The following is a 19,211-nucleotide window of genomic DNA, read 5'->3' as shown; positions in this document are numbered from 1 at the left end:
GAATGTACCTTGTTGATGTCTTTATTACAGCAAATAAACTGCCAACGCAACCTGACCGCTGCATATGTAAATTTTGTTCTAAATCAGCACTATTTAAGTAGTGTAAATGGATTTAAATAACATGTTTCTGACAAATTTTTCAGCAGTAAATTATATGCTTCTGGCTTCTCAAACTAACAAAGATGAGAATGAGCATTATACCTGCACCATAACTTTCAAGATATTGAACACCCCGAAGAACTTGCTTCCCATTTTGAAAAGAAATATGCACATAAATACACACATAAATCCCAACAGTTTAACAAACTAGGCAATCCTTATAAAGGTCCACATAACTAAATAAGAGAAACTTGATAATGGTTACAATCTTCAAACCATTACCTCCCTAGAAACTGTTTCCCAATATCCATCAACTCTGCCACAGATTTGTCACCATCTCTCAGAAACTCCAATATCTACCAAGAAAGCTATATCAGACCAAAATCTCTCTATATAAAACCAATTACCAATATCTCATACATCTCAAATATGATCAAAGTTTGAAACTCCAATATCTACCAAGAAAGCTATATCAGACCCAACAACCAGATTTAATTAGCTTACCAAGGCTTTTTCCCATCGATCTCCTGCCACTTGCATAATAATTGATAACCAAAATCAGAGCGGTGCCAAAGATGTACAAACCAAAAATCAGAGAGGCAGAACACAAACATTCTTTTTTGGACTTTCCATAACCAAATCAACATTAACAAAAGTCCCAAACACAAGCAAAAACCACAAGATTTCATGAAAAACAAACAGATTTCTCAAATTAGCTAGCAGGAACAAACTGCAAATCTGTAACCAAGTAAGGAAAAGAAACGAACCTGTAATTGAAATAAAGCATAACTTCCATAGTGCAAATCCTAAGCATTTCTCTTTGATAATTGAAATAAAGCATTTAAGAAATTAAATATGTAACCAAGTAAGGAAAAGAAACGAACCTGTAAACAACCGGTAAGCATTAGGCAACACCCTTTTCTGTACCGCATAGAACATCACATTTTTCTCAAAAAGATAAAGCTCCAGATCAACAATGACCTGTTTCAATCTCTTCGACCTGTAGCACCACAAAACATTCAAACCCTCACATACTTCAGCATCCACCACAACATTCAAAACACCAATAACACAAAACTCAAAAACAATAGATAAAACAAAAAAAACAAAAAACAAAAAAACAAATGCACTTACTCTTTCCAGCCAATGTAACTCGAATGATTCACAAAGTTCAGATCTTTGGGTAGGAATGACATAATGTGAAGAAGATCTACACAACCCAAAAAACAAAAGCATATCAAAAACACAAAAAACACAAGCAACCCAGAAACACTGAGCTCGGATTTCAACTAGTACCGTCTTGTTTGAGAAGTGGGTAGTCATCAATAGTGAAGCTTATGAACCAGTCCCAATTGGTTGACAACCGGAGCAGAATCGACGCGCCGTGGAGAGTGAACGAGATCGAAGACGACCCTTTTCGGTAGACAAAGTCAGCTTTACCGATGAGATGGACATTCTGGGCAGCTCTGAAAATGGGAACAGATCGGACCTTGAGGGCTAACTGGTCACGGTCAGTCTGGGAAGCAAAGCAGTCGAGGTGGAGGAGGTATTGATTTCTGGGGTGGTAGGTGGCGTAGAGGAGGCAGAGGATCCGACCCAACTCGCCTTTAGACCCGGTGGTGCTGCTTTGCGTCTCAGGCCTCTTTGTTAATGTTCTCAGGAAGCATCTCAAGCTTCCGTGAGAGGATTTAATGGCGGTAGCCGTGGCAACAACAAACTATTCAACTTGGCCGCCGACAAAGGCTTCGAATCCGAGGCCGTATAGATGAGATCTAAGGCGGAGGCGGGTTCTCCTTGGAGGCTTTATGCTTTCTCGGAGGCTTGCCGGACTAGGGTTTGGCGACTGGGGAGGCTTCATCTTCATCAACTTCAGAGAGAGTCGGAGAGGATTTTACAGAGAGAGAGTGAGATTCGGGGGGAGAGAGAGAGTATAGGGTTTGGAAAGACAAGGGAACGAGAGAGAAGGAGGCGAGATAGGGTTCCAAAGTTTCAGACAAAGTGAAAAAAATACGAAGTGTTGGAGAGAATGAAAGTTCAGTCCCCCCGCGTTTCTAAAATTTTTAACTTAGTCCCTCCGCATTTTTTTCAAAATTTTTGAACGAAAGCTTATACATCGGTTAATTTAACGACTGATGTTGATAACCACAATAGAAATCGAATATTTCATAAACCGATGTTAACACGTTTTTTTACATCGCATGCAATTCCGATCGATTTAATAGTGGTGATGTCTATTGACATAATTCTAGTAGTGGGTGTTCTTGGCCATTCTATTTGACCTGTGCCAGGCTTTAAATGTCTTAACCTCCTTAGCTGAACTATCTTTAGTTAATGCCTCAGGTTCATCCTCATGAAAGACTAGGTCTATATTCTCATGCATCATCATATAACGCTCTACCGAATCTCTCCAGGCTCTAAAGTTTGTTCCAGTGAGCATCAAAACATTGTTAAGGTTCATGTAAATACTTCCTAATGAGCAAAGTCAAAAAGAAACATTCTGTAAGTTTCAGTTTCAAAACTCAAAAAATACAAAGTTTCAATTTAGCAATATTTCTGCAGATTTATGTGTTAGTTCCAAAAGCAGTTCAAAAAACACATAAAACACCAAAACAAAATATTAACCATAATGGCAACAAGTACCACAAGATACCATGTCAATGAAAATACCCAAATCTGAATTTCACATTAGGCAACACTTTTGTGGCAGTAAACATAATGTACTTAAGTTTCTAAATCTTCACCCCATAATTAGAGAACTCAAGTTATCCAAAAAGACAATCAACATCTTATGACAGTTGAAGAGTCTTTAAGTATCAAAATATGAATTCAAAATCATGTGTGAAGCTGTTTGTCACCAAACTATGCTATATTAACACTTCTTTGGAAGACACAAGTAAGCACAGTTTGAAAACAATTCACACAAGTTTCCAGGTCATTTTTATCTTAATGATCAAATGCAAATAATAACATAAATTGCTTTGTGCAACATGCCAATTTTTATTTGCAACAACTTGTGACCTAAATAAAGTTTAACTAAATTCAATTCAAGACATCAAGGCACTTGAAAAGAAACTTTACTCAATCTGCAATTTTCTCAATGAAAATGTGACAACATTTACAGGGAGACAGTGAACTTCTTAACTCAAACATTCATCAATTTATCATATAATCATTGTTCAATCACATATATATGTTAGCACAATGCAAAATATTAAGCACAACCATCCATAAGCAATCACAGAGAAAGCACAAAATCGTTTCAATTCAATTCAGAGACACAAGCACACCAAAACTTAAATTTCATCTGGTCACCATCTACTCTAGCCTAGGTGAACGCCGTGAATGCTTCTAGTGTTTTTGTAATTCAACAGAAAACGAATTAAAGCTTTGAATCGAAACATGGTTCTCAGAAGGCCTAACCTTTGCGACTGCAATTCTGCAACAATTTTAGCGGAAGCAATAATTCCCAATACTTGTATTCCCCAAGAACGATCTTTATCCGATTTTAATTTTTTTTTTCTTGGCCTGTTAACCAAAACCCTAATTTCCCAAAACGTTTTGCAATTCAACATAACACAAAACTCTAGTTCAAAATACAATGAATTGTTCTTCTAAAACTGATTTATGAATTGTGAAATTTGGCTCTAATAACATTTGTTAACTTAATGAGCAAACCAAGATCGTTTCACAAAATGCATAAATACAACCAAATGATCAATACAATATGAGCTAGAATACAACAAGAGGAGATGCATCACCTGCTTCATGCACAACATCCATTCCTTCAAAAGCAGTAGCAGCAACACAGCTATTCAACACAAATAATCCAAGCTCCAAAACTTCAAGCAGCCACATGCAAGAAATCTTCTGCTCAACTATGTGTTTAACTCCTCTCTATGAGGCCTGACTGAATGTTTTGTCACACAGTGAATAAGGACTTCAAGCACCTATATATACAAGCTAGATAGGTCTTCCCATAAAAGAATTCTTGATTCTAGCCAATGAGTTATTTGACAGATGCTATAATTTATCATATCAACTAATTAGATATGTATCTCTATCAAAATAGATTCCTAACCATATGAGTGACATACCAAAGCTCATTAGGTGTCTAGGTAGATAATTCATATATTTCCTATTTATTGAAATAAGCTTAATCAATTTGTTATTTACTTAATGTAGATAATATTAGGTCCAAATAATATTTTACATGTGCCTCCTACTGCCCCTACAGCATAGTCGCACGCCTGCTGCCCTTGCAGCACAGTAGCACACTCGTTCCTGTGCAAATCAGCCTATTTGCACGCCCCGAAACGTCTTGATATGGACCTCAGATCAAAATACTTCCTTCATCAAAGTTGTTTGTCTCTGCCTCTTCTATCTGACTCCAAATTTCAGCCCTATTGGAATCGTTTTGAGATCTATACACCATTCGAAGTGGGAGCTTTTCAGAAGCGAATCTGCTCCGAATTTCAACAAGTAAGTTTTAAAGATTAAAGTTCCTACTTTCTTGTCTTTAAAATTCCTTTATTTTCTGTAGGACTTTCAATATACGAACATGGGTTCGTTTATTTAATAAAGCGGAATTGTGGGGATTCACGCTTAACGAACTAAGAGTGTTCGTATGAATTAAGAGTATTCATAATGCTCGGACTAAGAGTGTCCGTAAGCATCAAATTGTGACCACATTAAAAGAGATTCTTGGAAATTTTTTTCTTGGTAGCATAGCTCGGAAATCTTATTATTTTAGTTTTCATGGAAGTTTAGCTCCGAAACTAATATATCTTCTCTTCTTATTTTCAGGATGTCGAATGAACCTAGACTCGACTTTCCCATGCTTGGCTCAACAGGCTCGGATTACCACAGTTGGGTAACCGATGTTGAGAACCACCTCACTTCAAAGGGAATATTACCCATAATCCAGGCACCTAACCTGGATCGTGTGCTCGTGCAAACACCTGCAAAGCATGCTCAAGTAGTTATCTTGATGAAACGCCATATGGAAAAGGCACTCAAATTGGAGTATATGTCAATCAAGGATGCAAGAGAGCTATGGGTAGCGCTAGAAGAGCTCTTTGGCAATGTCCAAGATTCCCTCCTCCCTGACTTGAAGGTTCAATGGAACAATCTGCGCTTTGCTGATTTCAAGTCTATTGCTGAATATAATTCAGAAGCTCTTCACCTATAGTCCATGTTGAGGTTTTGTGGACAACCTATCACAGAGCAAGAGCTAATTGAGAAAACTCTCTCCACCTTCCCCATTTCAGCCATTGTGGTATCAAAGCAATATCGCACTGAAGTCAATGCTGGACGGATCACAAGGTTTCATCAGCTTATCAATCTCATATCTGTAGCTGAGCTGCTGAGAAACATGATAACATACTCATGAGGAATTATAATTCAAGGCCCATTGGAACTAAGAGCGTTCATGAGGCGAATTATAATGCACCCAAAAGAGGGCGCAAGGAGCGGAACCTTAAGAATAAGGGATATGAGGGACGTATGGATCCATATAACCGCCCTAACAAGGAAGGAAATCGTAGGTTTAGTGTGAATACACGTGGTGACAATGCCACACGTGGGAGAGGTGGTCGTGGTATCCCTGGTCGTGGTGGTGGCGCCAACCCTTCTAGGGAACGCCCATAACATGCACCTCAATTAAAGGGAGGCTTCCACAATGACATGTGTCATCGATGTGGATCAAGTGAGCATTGGTTCAAGCAATGCAAGGCAAGCGAGCAACTAGGTTCAAGATACAGGGCATACAGGGACCTGAGGGAGCAAGAAGTGTACCTTGCAGAAGAAGAAGAAGTTGGTGGAGATGTCAATCTCACCATAGAGGACTTCAAAGCTGAAGATGAAGTGCACAAGGATGCTGCATACTTTGATTAGAATAGTCCTTTTATTTTCCAAGAATTTTTGTAATGGCAATATGCCTTAGTCAATAAATGTCAATTGTATTAAACTCTTTCTTATGTAGTGCACCCAATAAAATATGATGTCTAGGAAAGTCATTGAGATTAATGGTACTTAAGAGAGCCTCACTCCACCAACATCTTTCTCTACTTTCCTGGTCATATTTGATTGGAGTTAGCAAATAGATAGAGTGACTACAATGTGTCTTAGTTTGATTTTATTTTGGATTAGACTTTTTGGGACCTTTGATGTAATCATTGGCTATCTTTATTAATAAAGTATCGTATTATTATTTGATGTCATGGACATGTTTTAATTCCGAACTTTATTATTTTTCAGTATGTTTCCTGGAGAGTTTGAATGCCTTGTTGATAGTGGCACCACACAAACTATATTGCGACATAGGCAACTATTTCTATGGATGACTCCTAGTCGATCTTCTGTGACTACGATAGCTGGACCATCACAATTGATTCATGGTCAAGGACCAGCTCAATTTATGTTGCTAAATGGCACAAGTATTAATGTCACTGAAACTCTATATGCACCTAGGGCTGGAAGAACCCTATTGAGTTTTAAAGATATAAGAGCCAATGATTTTCATGTGGAAACACATTGTGAGAATGGACAAGAGTTCCTTTGCATCACCTCTAATGACTACAGACATAAATGAGTATTAGAGAAACTTATGTGTCGCTCTAGTGGGTTGTATGCAACCACTATTCTAATTATTGAATCTAACCATGTCATGAGAGATGACTTATGGGATTCTGACACATATATGCTTTGGCATGACCGTTTGGGACACCTAGGTTGTGATATGATGATCTGTATATTAAAGACTTTACACGGACATCCATTTTTAAAACGAAAAGAAGTCAGAACCAAAATTCGATCCAAGGTAGGGCTGGCGCAGCCTACCCCCTAAGCCCAAAAGTGGTACTGACGACACCAATACCTCCTTGGTTCCTTTTTCTACTTCTAAAGTCAATTGTGACTTCATGGCTCAACCGGATACTTCCCTGGTTACTTCTAAAGCCCATCTTTCGTTTTGCAAAGCCTGCTCTTTAGCAAAATTAGGATCGAGACCATCCTATGCAAAGGACACTAAGGAAAATATTCCATTCTTACAAAGAATCCAAGGTGATATTTGTGGACCTATTCAACCAACTTGCGAACCATTTAGATATTTTATGGTGTTGGTTGATGCATTGACGCGATGGTCACATGTCATACTATTGTCCACAAGAAATGCTGCATTTGCTAAACTCCTAGCACAAATCATTAAATTAAGGGCTCATCACCCTGATCATCCCATTAAGTCAATTCGTCTTGACAATATTGGAGAGTTTACATCAAAAACGTTTGATGACTATTGCATGTCTATTGGGATTGAGGTTGAACACCCTGTTTGCCATGTTCACACCCAAAATGGTCTCGCAGAAGCTGCCATTAAAAGACTTCAAATTGTCGCCAGAGCATTGGTTATGTGCACCAATCTCCCTGTTTCTGCTTGGGGCTATGCAAAATTGCATGCAAATGTGCTCATTCATCTGAGGCCTACTGCCACTCAACCCTTTTCTGCGTCCCAAATAGTTACTGGATATGAGCCTAATGTCTCACACTTATGCATATTTGGGTGTACAGTATGTGCCAATTGCACCGCCACAGCGCACCAAAATGGGTTCTCAAAGACGATTAGGCATTTATGTTGGATATGAATCTCCAACCATTATCGGCTACCTAGAACTCTTGACAGGCGATCTATTTACCGCTAGATTTGTGAATTGTCACTTTGATGAGACAGTCTTCCAGTCGTTAGGGGGAGATAGGAACAATAATGTTAAACAGGAACGACAGGAATTGTTGTGGTCTGTCCCCACTTTGTCTCATCTTAATCCCCGAACCGCACAGTCTGAAATTGAAGTGAGGAGAATTCTCGTTCTTCAGAACGTAGAAGACTCTAGGCCTGATGAGTTTTCTGATATCGCTAAAGTGACAAGATCACATATACCTACTGCAAACGTGCCTGCAAGGATTGATGTCCCTAAAAATCATGGACATGGCGCCACCCCTAGGGGTATTGGGCATGGCGCCGCCACCACTAATAGTGATGGCAATGTGGCTCAGGCCGGGCTCCCAGCAAGGAAACGTGGGAGGCGCAAAGGTTAGATGGATTTTTGCCCGAGAAAGAAAGCGAGTTTGGCACAGAAAGATCCATTAATCATCGACATAAATAACCCGTCTCATGAAGATATTCCGGATTATGGTTATGTCCAAGAGACATCATTGGGGGACGCTCCAATGTTAGAACAAATTCCGGGGAATTGGGAGATCTCCATGAATAACACTAGTGTACATGAGACGTTGAGTCGAGATTCTATTATCCTTGATGATGTGTTTACATATTCTATTGTTCAAGGAATTATAGAACACGATGATATTGAACCTTGCACCGTTGAAGAATGTCAACGAAGAGCAGATTGGCCTAAATGGAAAGATGCGATCCAGGTTGAATTGAATTCACTAACAAAGAGATAGGTATTTGGGCCTATAATGCTGACACCCCCAATTATAAAGCTTGTTGGCCATAAATGGGTCTTTGTTAGAAAGCATAATGAGAAAAATGAGGTTGTTAGATACAAAGCCCGCCTTGTGGCGCAAGGTTTCTCACAACGCCCTAGAATCGACTACAGGGAGACATATTCTCTCATAATGGACGTTATAACGTTCTGCTACCTTGTCAGTTTGGTAGTTTCCAAAAAACTTGACATGCAGCTTATAGATGTGATTACAGCATATCTCTATGGGGATCTAGATTCAGAGATATATATGAAGGTTCTAGATGGACTTCAATTACCCAAGTCAAGTAGCTCTAAACCATGGAGCGTGTTTTCAATAAGATTGAGATGCTCACTATATAGATTGAAACAATCCGGACGGATGTGGTATAACCGTCTAAGTGACTACTTGATTGGGAAGGGATATGTCAACAATGAAATATGCCCATGCGTGTTTATAAAGAGGACAAGTTCCAGATTTGCAATTGTAGCAGTTTATGTCGATGACATGAATCTAATTGGAACTCTAGATGAGTTAAAGGAAACTACTAAGTACTTGAAATCTGAATTTGAGATGAAAGATCTTGGGAAAACATGGTTTTGCCTCGGACTAGAACTCGAGCACCGTAGTGATGGGATTATGATTCATCAGCCAGCATACACTCAAAAATGATTAAGGTGCTTTAAAGAAGATAAAGCAAAGCTCGTGAGTACTCCCATGATCGGTCGTAGTCTTGAGCCTGAAAAAGATCCATTTCGTCCAAGGGATGAGGATGAAGACTTATTATAGGCTGAAGTGCCCTATCTAAGTGCAATAGGTGCATTATTGTACTTAGCTCAATGCACAAGATCGGACATCTCATTCGCAGTGAACTTGTTAGCTCGACACAGTTCTGCACTAACACGCCGCCATCAGATTGGCATAAAAACAATCTTTCGATACTTGAGAGGTAAGATTGATATGGGCTTGTTCTATCCCTACAGAGAGAAAAGAAATAACGGAAGTGTAGGATCGGACTCCACAAGGCAAAAAGCCACCTTCCGTGCTCCTCCTCCCTTCCATCAAAATGACAACGATGTCTTGATGGGTTTTTCTAATGCGGGGTATTTCTCTGACCCTCACAAAGGTCGCTCCCAAATGGGTTATGTCTTTACCATGGGAAGCACTGCGATATCTTGGAGGTCTACAAAGCAGACCCTTGTTGCTACTTCCTCAAATCATGCAGAGATTATCGATCTACATGAAGCCGTGCGAGAATGCATATGGCTAAGGTCTGTAGTTAGACACATTCAAGGAACTTGTGGTTTGAAGTTTGCCACAGATGAACCTACATGCATTTATGAAGATAATGCAGCTTGTATTGAGCAAATGAAGTTAGGTTTCATCAAGGGCGACAACACCAAGCATATATCCCCTAAGTTCTTTTACAATCAGCAACAACAAACACTTCTAAATATTGAAGTTAATTAAATCCGTTCAGAGGATAATGTAGCGGACTTGTTTATCAAGTCATTACCTAAATCCACCTTCGAGAAACATATGAAGAGCTTCGGATTAAGAAAGTTATCTGAACTCCCATAATGGTAGAAATCAGGGGGAGACCTTGACATCAGGGGGAGGTATGATGTCTACATCTTCGATCTTGAAGAGTGAATGACGTGTTGTGCTCTTTTTGCCCTTCGACCAGGGTTATTTTTGTCCCACAAGTTTTTTGTTACCTGGCAAGGTTTTTGGTGAGGCAACAATCAAAGCGTCATCACCTAGTTTGAGCGGCACAAGGGGGAGTGTTGAAGGATGTCAACTACTCCACATTCACGCGCATTGTGCTCTTTTTCTCCTTCGACCAAGGTTGTTTTTTCCCACAGGGTTTTTATTACTTGGCAAGGTTTTTGACGAGGCAACTTAGAACCGCATAGCAGAGGCAACGCTATTGATATGGAATATCCAAGGGGGAGTGTTGTGAATGATAATGACTATTCATGCAATAGGTATTTCTTAATGTATGCGATTGACAGACTCGTATTGTATGCGATTGACATACTTGGAATGTGCGATTGATTAGTATAGCTATTATGTATTGCTTTTTGTATACATGATGTAACCTTATATAAACCTCATGGTGAGATAAGTACAATACATTTTTCCAATTCTCTACAACAAAAGTTTAATAAATTTATCATTTGAAGTTATTTTTATAAAATTCATTAACCATCTCAACCTAGACTCGTATTGTATGCGATTGACAGACTCCTAATTTATGCGATTGACATACTTGGAATGTGCGATTGATTAGTATAGCTATTATGTATTGCTTTTTGTATACATGATGTAACCTTATATAAACCTCATGGTGAGATGAGTACAATACATTTTTCCAATTCTCTACAACAAAAGTTTAATAAATTTATCGTTTGAAGTTATTTTTATAAAATTCATTAACCATCTCAACCTAGCTATTTAGGTGGAGAGGCTTATTTTAGATTTTGTTTTGAAGACAGCTTTTGGGGTTCTAGAAAAACTTATTTCACTCCCAAATTTGTACTATATGCTAAATTCTATTGAGTCTTAAATAGATTTTCCAAATTTCAACAAATTTTAATTCATATTGAATCTTGTGGAATTTTTGGAAGAGTCATTGTTGATGAAGGTCTTGTTTCCTGGCAGCAACAGAGGTCGGTTTTGGAATATTATTTGGACAAGTTTTTAGTCTTCTTTTGACTTGATATTTTTACTGTAGATACTTAAGCATATCTAGTTTAATCTTGTAAATTATTAAGGGTTTTGGTTAATGATTGTAGCAAGTGAGATTTTCCCTTTGGACGTAGGTCCTGCCAGATTGCTTTTACCGCAAGTTATAAGGTTCTAGTTAGTGTCTCATTTTGAGTTTTTGTTTGCTTTAGGTAGAGAAACCGCAACTTAGGATGTTGTACCAGTTGCTTGTATAACTTGATTGGTTGAGGTAAGTAACTTTTGTTTGCTCTGGATGATATATCATCCATGATATATATATATATATATATATTACTATATTTATTATACACTTATGATTTTGAGTGCACAATTATTGTTTATGTTGTGATTGCTTTAGCTTATATTAGTATGTGTGCATCATGCAAAATATGATAAGTTTTTAAAAGAGATTTCCGCTAGGTACTCTCTTAGCATATCAATACCAGTAGGCTGTCTGGGGAGAAATCTGTTATGTAAGTGCAAGTTGTGCACTGTTGTGTAAGTGCAAGTTGTGCACTGTTCTGTCTTTGCAGGTTATGCATTGTCTGTTATATGGCCCATATAGTGGGTTTGTCACCGACAAGTGACGTCTGTCTCCCACCTCTGATATGTTTGGGTCTCATTAGTATGTTATGTCTAGAAGGACCTAGAAAGTTCAGTTTGATTTTGTTTTAGTGCACTCCATGTACTATGCATTTTACTATATTGTATATAACTATGGAATGCCTTCCTATTTGTTATACGTGGTGTGTTATAGTTATTTACTGAGTTTATATCTCATTAGTAATTTGTTGTGGTTCCAGGTACTGAAGATGAATTGAATGCTTAGAAGACTTGGTAGCAGCTAGTGGTTGTGTCGGTGTCCCCTAGAATAAAGTTCAAGTTTCTTCTCTAAGATTGTTCTAAATTTTAGAATGGAGCTTCCATTACCTTTTTTTTATTTAAGTTTTTATTTTCAAAGTAACTAAAGTGTATTTTGAAGCTTTTCTTTATATCATTTTGACTAAATAAACGTACAATTTTCACCTCCAAATTTTGGGGGTGACATATTTAATATGTAGAATTGTTGTGGTCCTTTTGGCATAAATTATCACTGATCTCAACCTCTCCTCTGTTGTTACTTCCCAAATCGCGATTTACCAGTTTACTAGTCCTTCGGACGGTAAACGACATTTACTTTTACTTTCGACTCCGTTTCAATCTTTTAGGGGGCCCTAAAAGTTGACTTTTTGTTCGGGTCAGTTTTTGAGAAAATTTTCTTCACGGAAGTTGTAGAGGACGTTAAACTAAGTTCGTGGCTAAAATCGGAGTTCGTATATGGAAGTTATAGGTGAAAAATCATGATAACTTTCTATATAAAGGGAGAGTTACTGTGGTAGTTTATATTTTTTTAGAAATCTACCCCGTCACTTTCTTTCTCCTCTCCCTTTCTCTCCCCGACCCCTGATTATACACATTTATATGCTTGTAATTATATCTAAAACACTATAAATAAGCAAATCCCCACATCAATTAATATGTAATTAATATATTTTTATTTATGTTGTAGAAAATAAGCGAAATTGCGGAAACCAGAGAAAATGGTGAGAAATTGGAGCAAATTTAAGTTTCCAACAAAAGGAAAAAAAAGTCAACTGGTTGATCACCGGATCAACTAAGTCAACTTGGGCCGATAGCATGAAGTCCAAGGCCCAAGACCAAAGAAGCACAAGTGAAGACCCAAGCCCATTTGTATTACATCTTTGTATTTAAATTTCAAATTCAAAATGGATGTAATAATAATAATAATAGTGGATCACACCTCATACACATCACACATATGGATAAGATATTTATTTGTGTTCACACTAGACACACCGTCACTTACACTTTTACCCTCCAGTTTTCTTTATATTTTCCAAAATGTTTTATAATCTTCTAATTCTCTATATTTTTATTAGGTTCTTTTAGTCTTTTCATTTTACCTATTTTCTACTTGTTTTTGAACCCTTGGATCTATGGTACAAGTCCAATCTTGACCCTTGAACCCAAAGGGGTATTTGAGCACCTTTGCACACACATTTCACAAGCTTAAGACTCTTTTTTTTACACACTAGGCCTTTTGGCCGAATTTTGGGAGATCTCTCCCTTCTCACCTCTTCTTCTCTTCTCCCTCCTCCATTTCTTTTTCTTCTTTTCATCTTTGCCTTAATTTTATATTGGGATTTCAAGGAGATCTCACCCAAAGGTTCTTTACAAGTAGTGGCGGAGCCAGAAATTTAAGTTGACTGGGGCACAGATGTATACACCAAACCATACAAAATCTCTAAATAAAATTTATATCTATTAAAATGGTTTTTGGCATCAACGTAATTTTATGTTTTAAAATTGTTTCAAAACAATTTCCTTATCTATATTAGTAAAATATTTTTCTCAATAGATTAAATTAAACAATCATTTAAGAAGTTGCAACAATATTTAATTTTCTTTTAAATGAATGTATTAAGTAAAGAAAAATATATAAAATTATTTAATAAAAAACTCTTATAATTAACTAACCACAAAAAAAAATTGTTTCAAAACAATTTCCTTATTTATATTAGTAAAATATTCTTATCAATAAATTTAATTAAACAATCATTTAGCAAGTCGCAATAATATTTAATTTTCTTTTAAATAAATGTATTAAGTACAGAAAAACATATAAAATTACTTAATCAAAAAACTCTCATAATTAACTAACCACAAAAAAAAGTACAAGAAAAAAATATAACTACCACTGTTACGGAGAACTGAACCACGAACCTCTTTAGTAGCATAAGATAGCCCAACCACTGCACCAAACTTGCAATCAACTATCCAAAGTAACTATAATGTATTTGTAGTCAAAAAGTTAGTGTGTCACAAGACCCAGTATGCCCCTATGTGGTTTCGCCACTGTTTACAAGATTCAAGACTTGGGTAATTGTGGGAGTTGTAAATCAAAACTAGTCATGCTAGTTTTTTAGCTATTTGTGATTATTCTTGTTTTCTCCTACATTTCTCTACTCTTTTCTATTTGAATTCTGTAATTTTGATGTCTATGATTATCGGTTATGAGTAGACTTTGTTGGGGGTTAGAGTTGTGTGCCTTAGCCCAAATTTGATGTAATGGATGCTAAATTTGATTTATATATGGAATTTGTTAATTATCGGATGCTTTTGTTTTGTGATAATTGATTAGAATGCATGCTTAGGAATTGTCAACTCTTGGGTATGTGTTTTAATAAGTCTAGATTACAATTTAGGGGATGACATCCTTAGATTTTAGGGCTAGAACCCCGATTTAATATTCGTGGGAAGTACAAGCATGGTTCACTACACGATTAGCTTGATCACAATTATGGTGAGCTTGGTTGCCAAATTCCTCGATCTCTAGACCTCTTGATGTGAATTAGTGACCATTGAACCGGCTCTAATTCATGCCAAGTGAGTTCCTACGGCCCTTGAACAGGAGTAGGAATATCATGAAAGGTAATTTCGGCCCTTGAGCCTTGAAAAGCCTTGGGTACGGCTTCTACCATCTTTGATAAATTGCATTTAAATCAAATATGCATCTAGAGCATTGAATTATGATTCATCCCTAACTACCAATCCCATATTTATATCCATTTTTTAGTTTTCTTTCATTTATTTAATTTAGTTGTTAATTAAAGTCTCCATTTAAATTCTTGCACTTTAGTTATTAGAAATGCAAATTACATTTTCGGTGACACTTTCTACTTCATTGTAAATAGTCATCACTAGGCTCATAGCTTTGATTAGGCTTCGGTGCAAACCAAAGCCGAGTATTGCTAAGGCTTGGTGCCTTAAAGTAGCATTTTTATTTATTTTCTTTTTCTTTATCTTTTGTTTGCTAAGTGTCTTTATTTCCGATTACCCAAGGATTGTAGGTTAACCACTAATCCCCCTGGTACGATAAACTTTGGGCATAATATTTCCCTATCTTGACAATGATACGTACTCTTGCGTAAATGTGTATCAAGTCAGCCCTGTCGGCTTTGGCCAGCGGTTTCTCCTCCGTCGAGCGACGGATTTGGACACCGCCGGGGGCAAGGGAACCCTCTCTCCCTCTTCTTCATGTCTGTGGTACTTTGGGGGCACGATTCGGACCATAAGAGGCACAGCAAGGCAATGAACTCGGTGGCTACTTTAGGTCTACGGTGATTTCCCATTTTCCGGCCATTTCCGGCCGTGCCACAACTCATTTCTTGGAGTTCCCTTCATTTGGGTAGCTGCAATTTTGCCAGATTACTGCAAATCGACGACGAGAAGCATCTCACAGATTTGAGGTAAATTCGGGTACTTAGACTTGAAATTGAGCTATGTCACAGTTATGAAAGATGTTTAGAATGTTGAGAGGATGTTGTGGATGAAATTTGGTAACCAGATTTAAGGTTGGAACTGGCGGCGAGTAGGGCCCACATGCAGTCGCTTGTGGCGGCGCGTCCAGCCCTTTCTGGCGGCTAGTGTTGGTCTGTTAGGTAGTACATGTTGTTATGAATGTATAGATATGTTTTTAGTGGAAATCAAAGGAGGTTTAGATATTAATCGGAATTTCTGAAGTTTTGAGATTTTCGAGTCGTGATTCGAGAAGATCAGACAGTTGGATTGTTTTCAATTTGCAATGGGATGTTAGAATAATTAATTTGGCATAGTCTTGGTAGTTAGGATTGGTTTTGATGTGATTTCAGTTAGTTGAAGAATTATTTTCATGCGAGGGGTTTTCGAATTTTAATATAGAATCGTATTTAAATTGCGAATGGTTGTTTACGAAAAATAATTGTGTACAGGGTGACGTATTGAGCTACTGCTTCATGAAGAAAAGCGTATGCGTGGCCACCTACATAGTACTGTGAGTAGACATTTGATTTTAAATAATTATACATGCAGTATTTGATTTATTTTACTATGTTCTGGTTGAGATTTAGTATATGATTTTAAGATATAATGATTTCCTTTAATTGTTGATTTATCGGAACCTCCTAAATTATATTTAGTGGCATGCTGATAATTTTTTGAGTATTTGATTTATCGGGATTTATTGAAATATGTTTCTGGTGATTATTGAGGATTTGCGGAATTAATATTGAGTTTTCTTTTTCGGAAGCATTTATTGATTTTTGAGTTATGAGAAGTATTGAGAAGTGGTTTTCAGAAAGTGATCGATTGAGGAAATATTATGAGAATTAAGAATTTTCGAGTATTTGAGTATGAGTGATTTATCAAGATTTCTTGATTTATGCTTTCGACGATATACGGATGATTTATTTAATTAATATCGGGTTTCTTTCCGAAAGCAATTATTTTGAAAGAGGTTGATTCTAGTTTATTGATGAGGTAAATAAGTCAACGCATGCATGCATTACCTGGTCGGCAATCCCCTCCAGGTAATAGTCTGGTCGGCAGTCCTCTCCACACAATATTCCAGTCGGCAGTCCCCTCCAAAATATTTCAGACGTCAGTTCCCTCTGATGCTTCATCTGGTCGGCAGCCCTTTCCAGATGGCATGAGGTAATTAGTCGACAATCCCCTCTAACTACCTATGGTTAGTCGGCAGTCCCCTTGAACCATCACCTCCTCATCCGATGCGTCATTGGTCAGTAGTCCCCTCCAAGTGGCATGAGATGACTAGTCGGCAGTCCCCTCTAGTCATCGCCTATTTGAGATATGATCTTGAGATAGGAATAATTTAACGAGAATTTTGAAATATCATTATATATTTAAGAGATTTCTAGATGTTCGACATTACGTGATTGAGATTTTAGTAAAGATGATGATTAAGAGTATTTTCAAGATTTTTACTGCATGCGAGGTTTTAGAGAATAACTTGGGAAAGCATTGAGTTTCACTTGTTCATTCGAAATTACTTATTTTTCATCCACTCACTCTAACGATTTTCAAATGCTTTTCCCCTGGGCCCTTCAGTTTCAAATGCCTATATGCAGGCTAGATTAGTTGAGGTCGGGCGTACATGAAGTTGAGGTATAACTGTCACTGCTTCCGCATTGTAGAATGTATCGATCCTATACCTTTATGTTCCATCTTCTTGTATACCTTGTACGTTAGATTGCTCTGATGACCCGTGTGATTATTATTCTTAAGTTGAGAATTATTTTGTGAAATAGAAGATGTTGTGTCTTAGGGAGCAGGGTGGCTCCAGGAGTTGAGGATGATATTTGATGTTAGAAGTATAATTGTTTTTTTTTTTACAGGTTTTGGGTGGTTCCTTTTAGGTGAAGTTCTGCCAAATTTTTGGTAGAATTTCTTCTAAAGTGGGCCTCGCAAGGCCATTTCGGATTTCATAGTGAGATCCGAGGAGGGTCCTGTCATTTGTATATGCACACCAATTGTTTGTGCTTTTTTTTTTTGAGGGAGGGCCAAAACGGCTGCCCTTAAACCATAACCAATAATAAAACCGTAGAATACAAGGGGGGACATAAAGCCTAATTCCCATATGACAATAAGCTTGAAGAGAACGTCCCGAAATAATATCAAGAGTCTCAACTAATTATGTGTATTCTAACACTCACCATTTAGAAAAGAGTGCATGACTGGCTACTCTATTTGCTTTACAATTTTGGCGACATACTGGAAAGATAATGCTCACACGGAGGCATAATACACTAATGCCAACTTTCCCACTATGTTGCCATCGAAAAATAAATTCGGTGACACTTAGTTCTTCCTTCCACTAGGAGGCTGCCACCATTTGACGATGCAAGGAACTCGCCGCCGTCCTAAACCAGACACGACACTCAAGGTGCACATACTGGGACAATGCCTACCTCGCTCTACTAACTTAGAATAGGACATTATTAAGGGCATGAAGCCACCTAAAGTTAAAGAACAAACAAAATGCAAAAAAGAAAAAGAAAAACAATTGGCCCAGTAAAGAACTCCCTGGCCCAAAAACCCTGAGGCCCAAATGGGGATCTGTACGCAGTCAGTCACCTCAGGGAGCATCCTCGCCGTCGTACCTCGATTCCACTGCTTGAAGCGTCCTCCACAAGATCCCCCTCCACTTCTTCCTGGCTGCCAAAACCAGACAACACCCTACCCACCAAATGCAATTTTGAGATGGTCATAAACCGGCAACAACCCCCAACACCGGCCACTACCCATCCACTGATCTACAAAGCATTGGTCAGAGATCGGATCGAGTCGTGCCACTTCTGCATTCAAACCCGCCGACCCAACCAACTGGTATGCTTCCTCCTCATCTTTTTTGGCCAGAGATGGGAGACATCACGATCCGGTTGTAGATCCCACATCCCTACCCGTCTACCACCACCACTCCTCCTTTGCTTTCCCCTCACACCAATGCTACCGATCGGCAATGACAGGGCCCGATCTGGACACCCTGGGGGCTTCGACATGCAGCCCTCACTTCGACCACCAATGTTCCATGAGGAACCACCCACGGACAACCCATCCTGTCTAGCCCGTCCGACGACGACATTCCAAGGACGCACCGTCGGACAAGGCATGAAGATTCGCTGGAGATGACCAAGCCCTAGGTGCGTGCGGCGCATTCTAAACCCGTGGTATGGGCATTAAAATAACTTGTTTGTGCTTTTCTTAAACTAGATTGGAACCTTTATTTTTTTTTTTTTTTTGGCAAAGAGATTGGAACTTGTTTTCGACTTGTAAAAATATCTTTAAGTTATACAAGTATGAGTGTTTTTGAAACGAGTCTTCGGCTATTTACATAAGAGAATCTGATACGGTCTTGTTGTTTCATAGATCAGTTTTGGTTTGAAAGGTAATTGTCATCCTGTGGCAATTTTCCTTTTTACGATAAACTTATAGCACCAGACCTTATGTACTTATAAACATAGACCTTAATATTTATTTAAAATTCATTCTAGAATGAAGTTGGAGTA

General features: G+C 38.1%; 1 protein-coding gene across 1 annotated transcript; it reads right to left on the bottom strand.

Annotated features, from left to right (window-relative positions):
• Positions 1-201: 201 nt before the first annotated feature.
• On the bottom strand, positions 202-18,815 carry LOC121052817 (beta-glucuronosyltransferase GlcAT14A-like). The gene is made up of 7 exons (XM_040518701.1): positions 18,573-18,815; positions 18,306-18,458; positions 1,396-1,816; positions 1,234-1,309; positions 984-1,099; positions 382-455; positions 202-244 (listed from the first exon to the last, which is right to left on the bottom strand). Exons 1-6 carry the CDS (start codon positions 18,813-18,815, stop codon positions 430-432), a joined length of 1,035 nt encoding a protein of 344 aa, XP_040374635.1. The 3' UTR covers positions 202-244; positions 382-429.
• Between the last annotated feature and the right edge of the window lie 396 nt (positions 18,816-19,211).

The sequence above is a fragment of the Rosa chinensis genome, chromosome 4, assembly GCF_002994745.2.
Source record: "Rosa chinensis cultivar Old Blush chromosome 4, RchiOBHm-V2, whole genome shotgun sequence".
Classification (NCBI taxonomy): Eukaryota; Viridiplantae; Streptophyta; class Magnoliopsida; order Rosales; family Rosaceae; genus Rosa; species Rosa chinensis.
The sequence above is the reverse complement of the archived record's forward strand: the minus strand, read 5'-3'. Positions and strand labels throughout refer to the sequence as shown.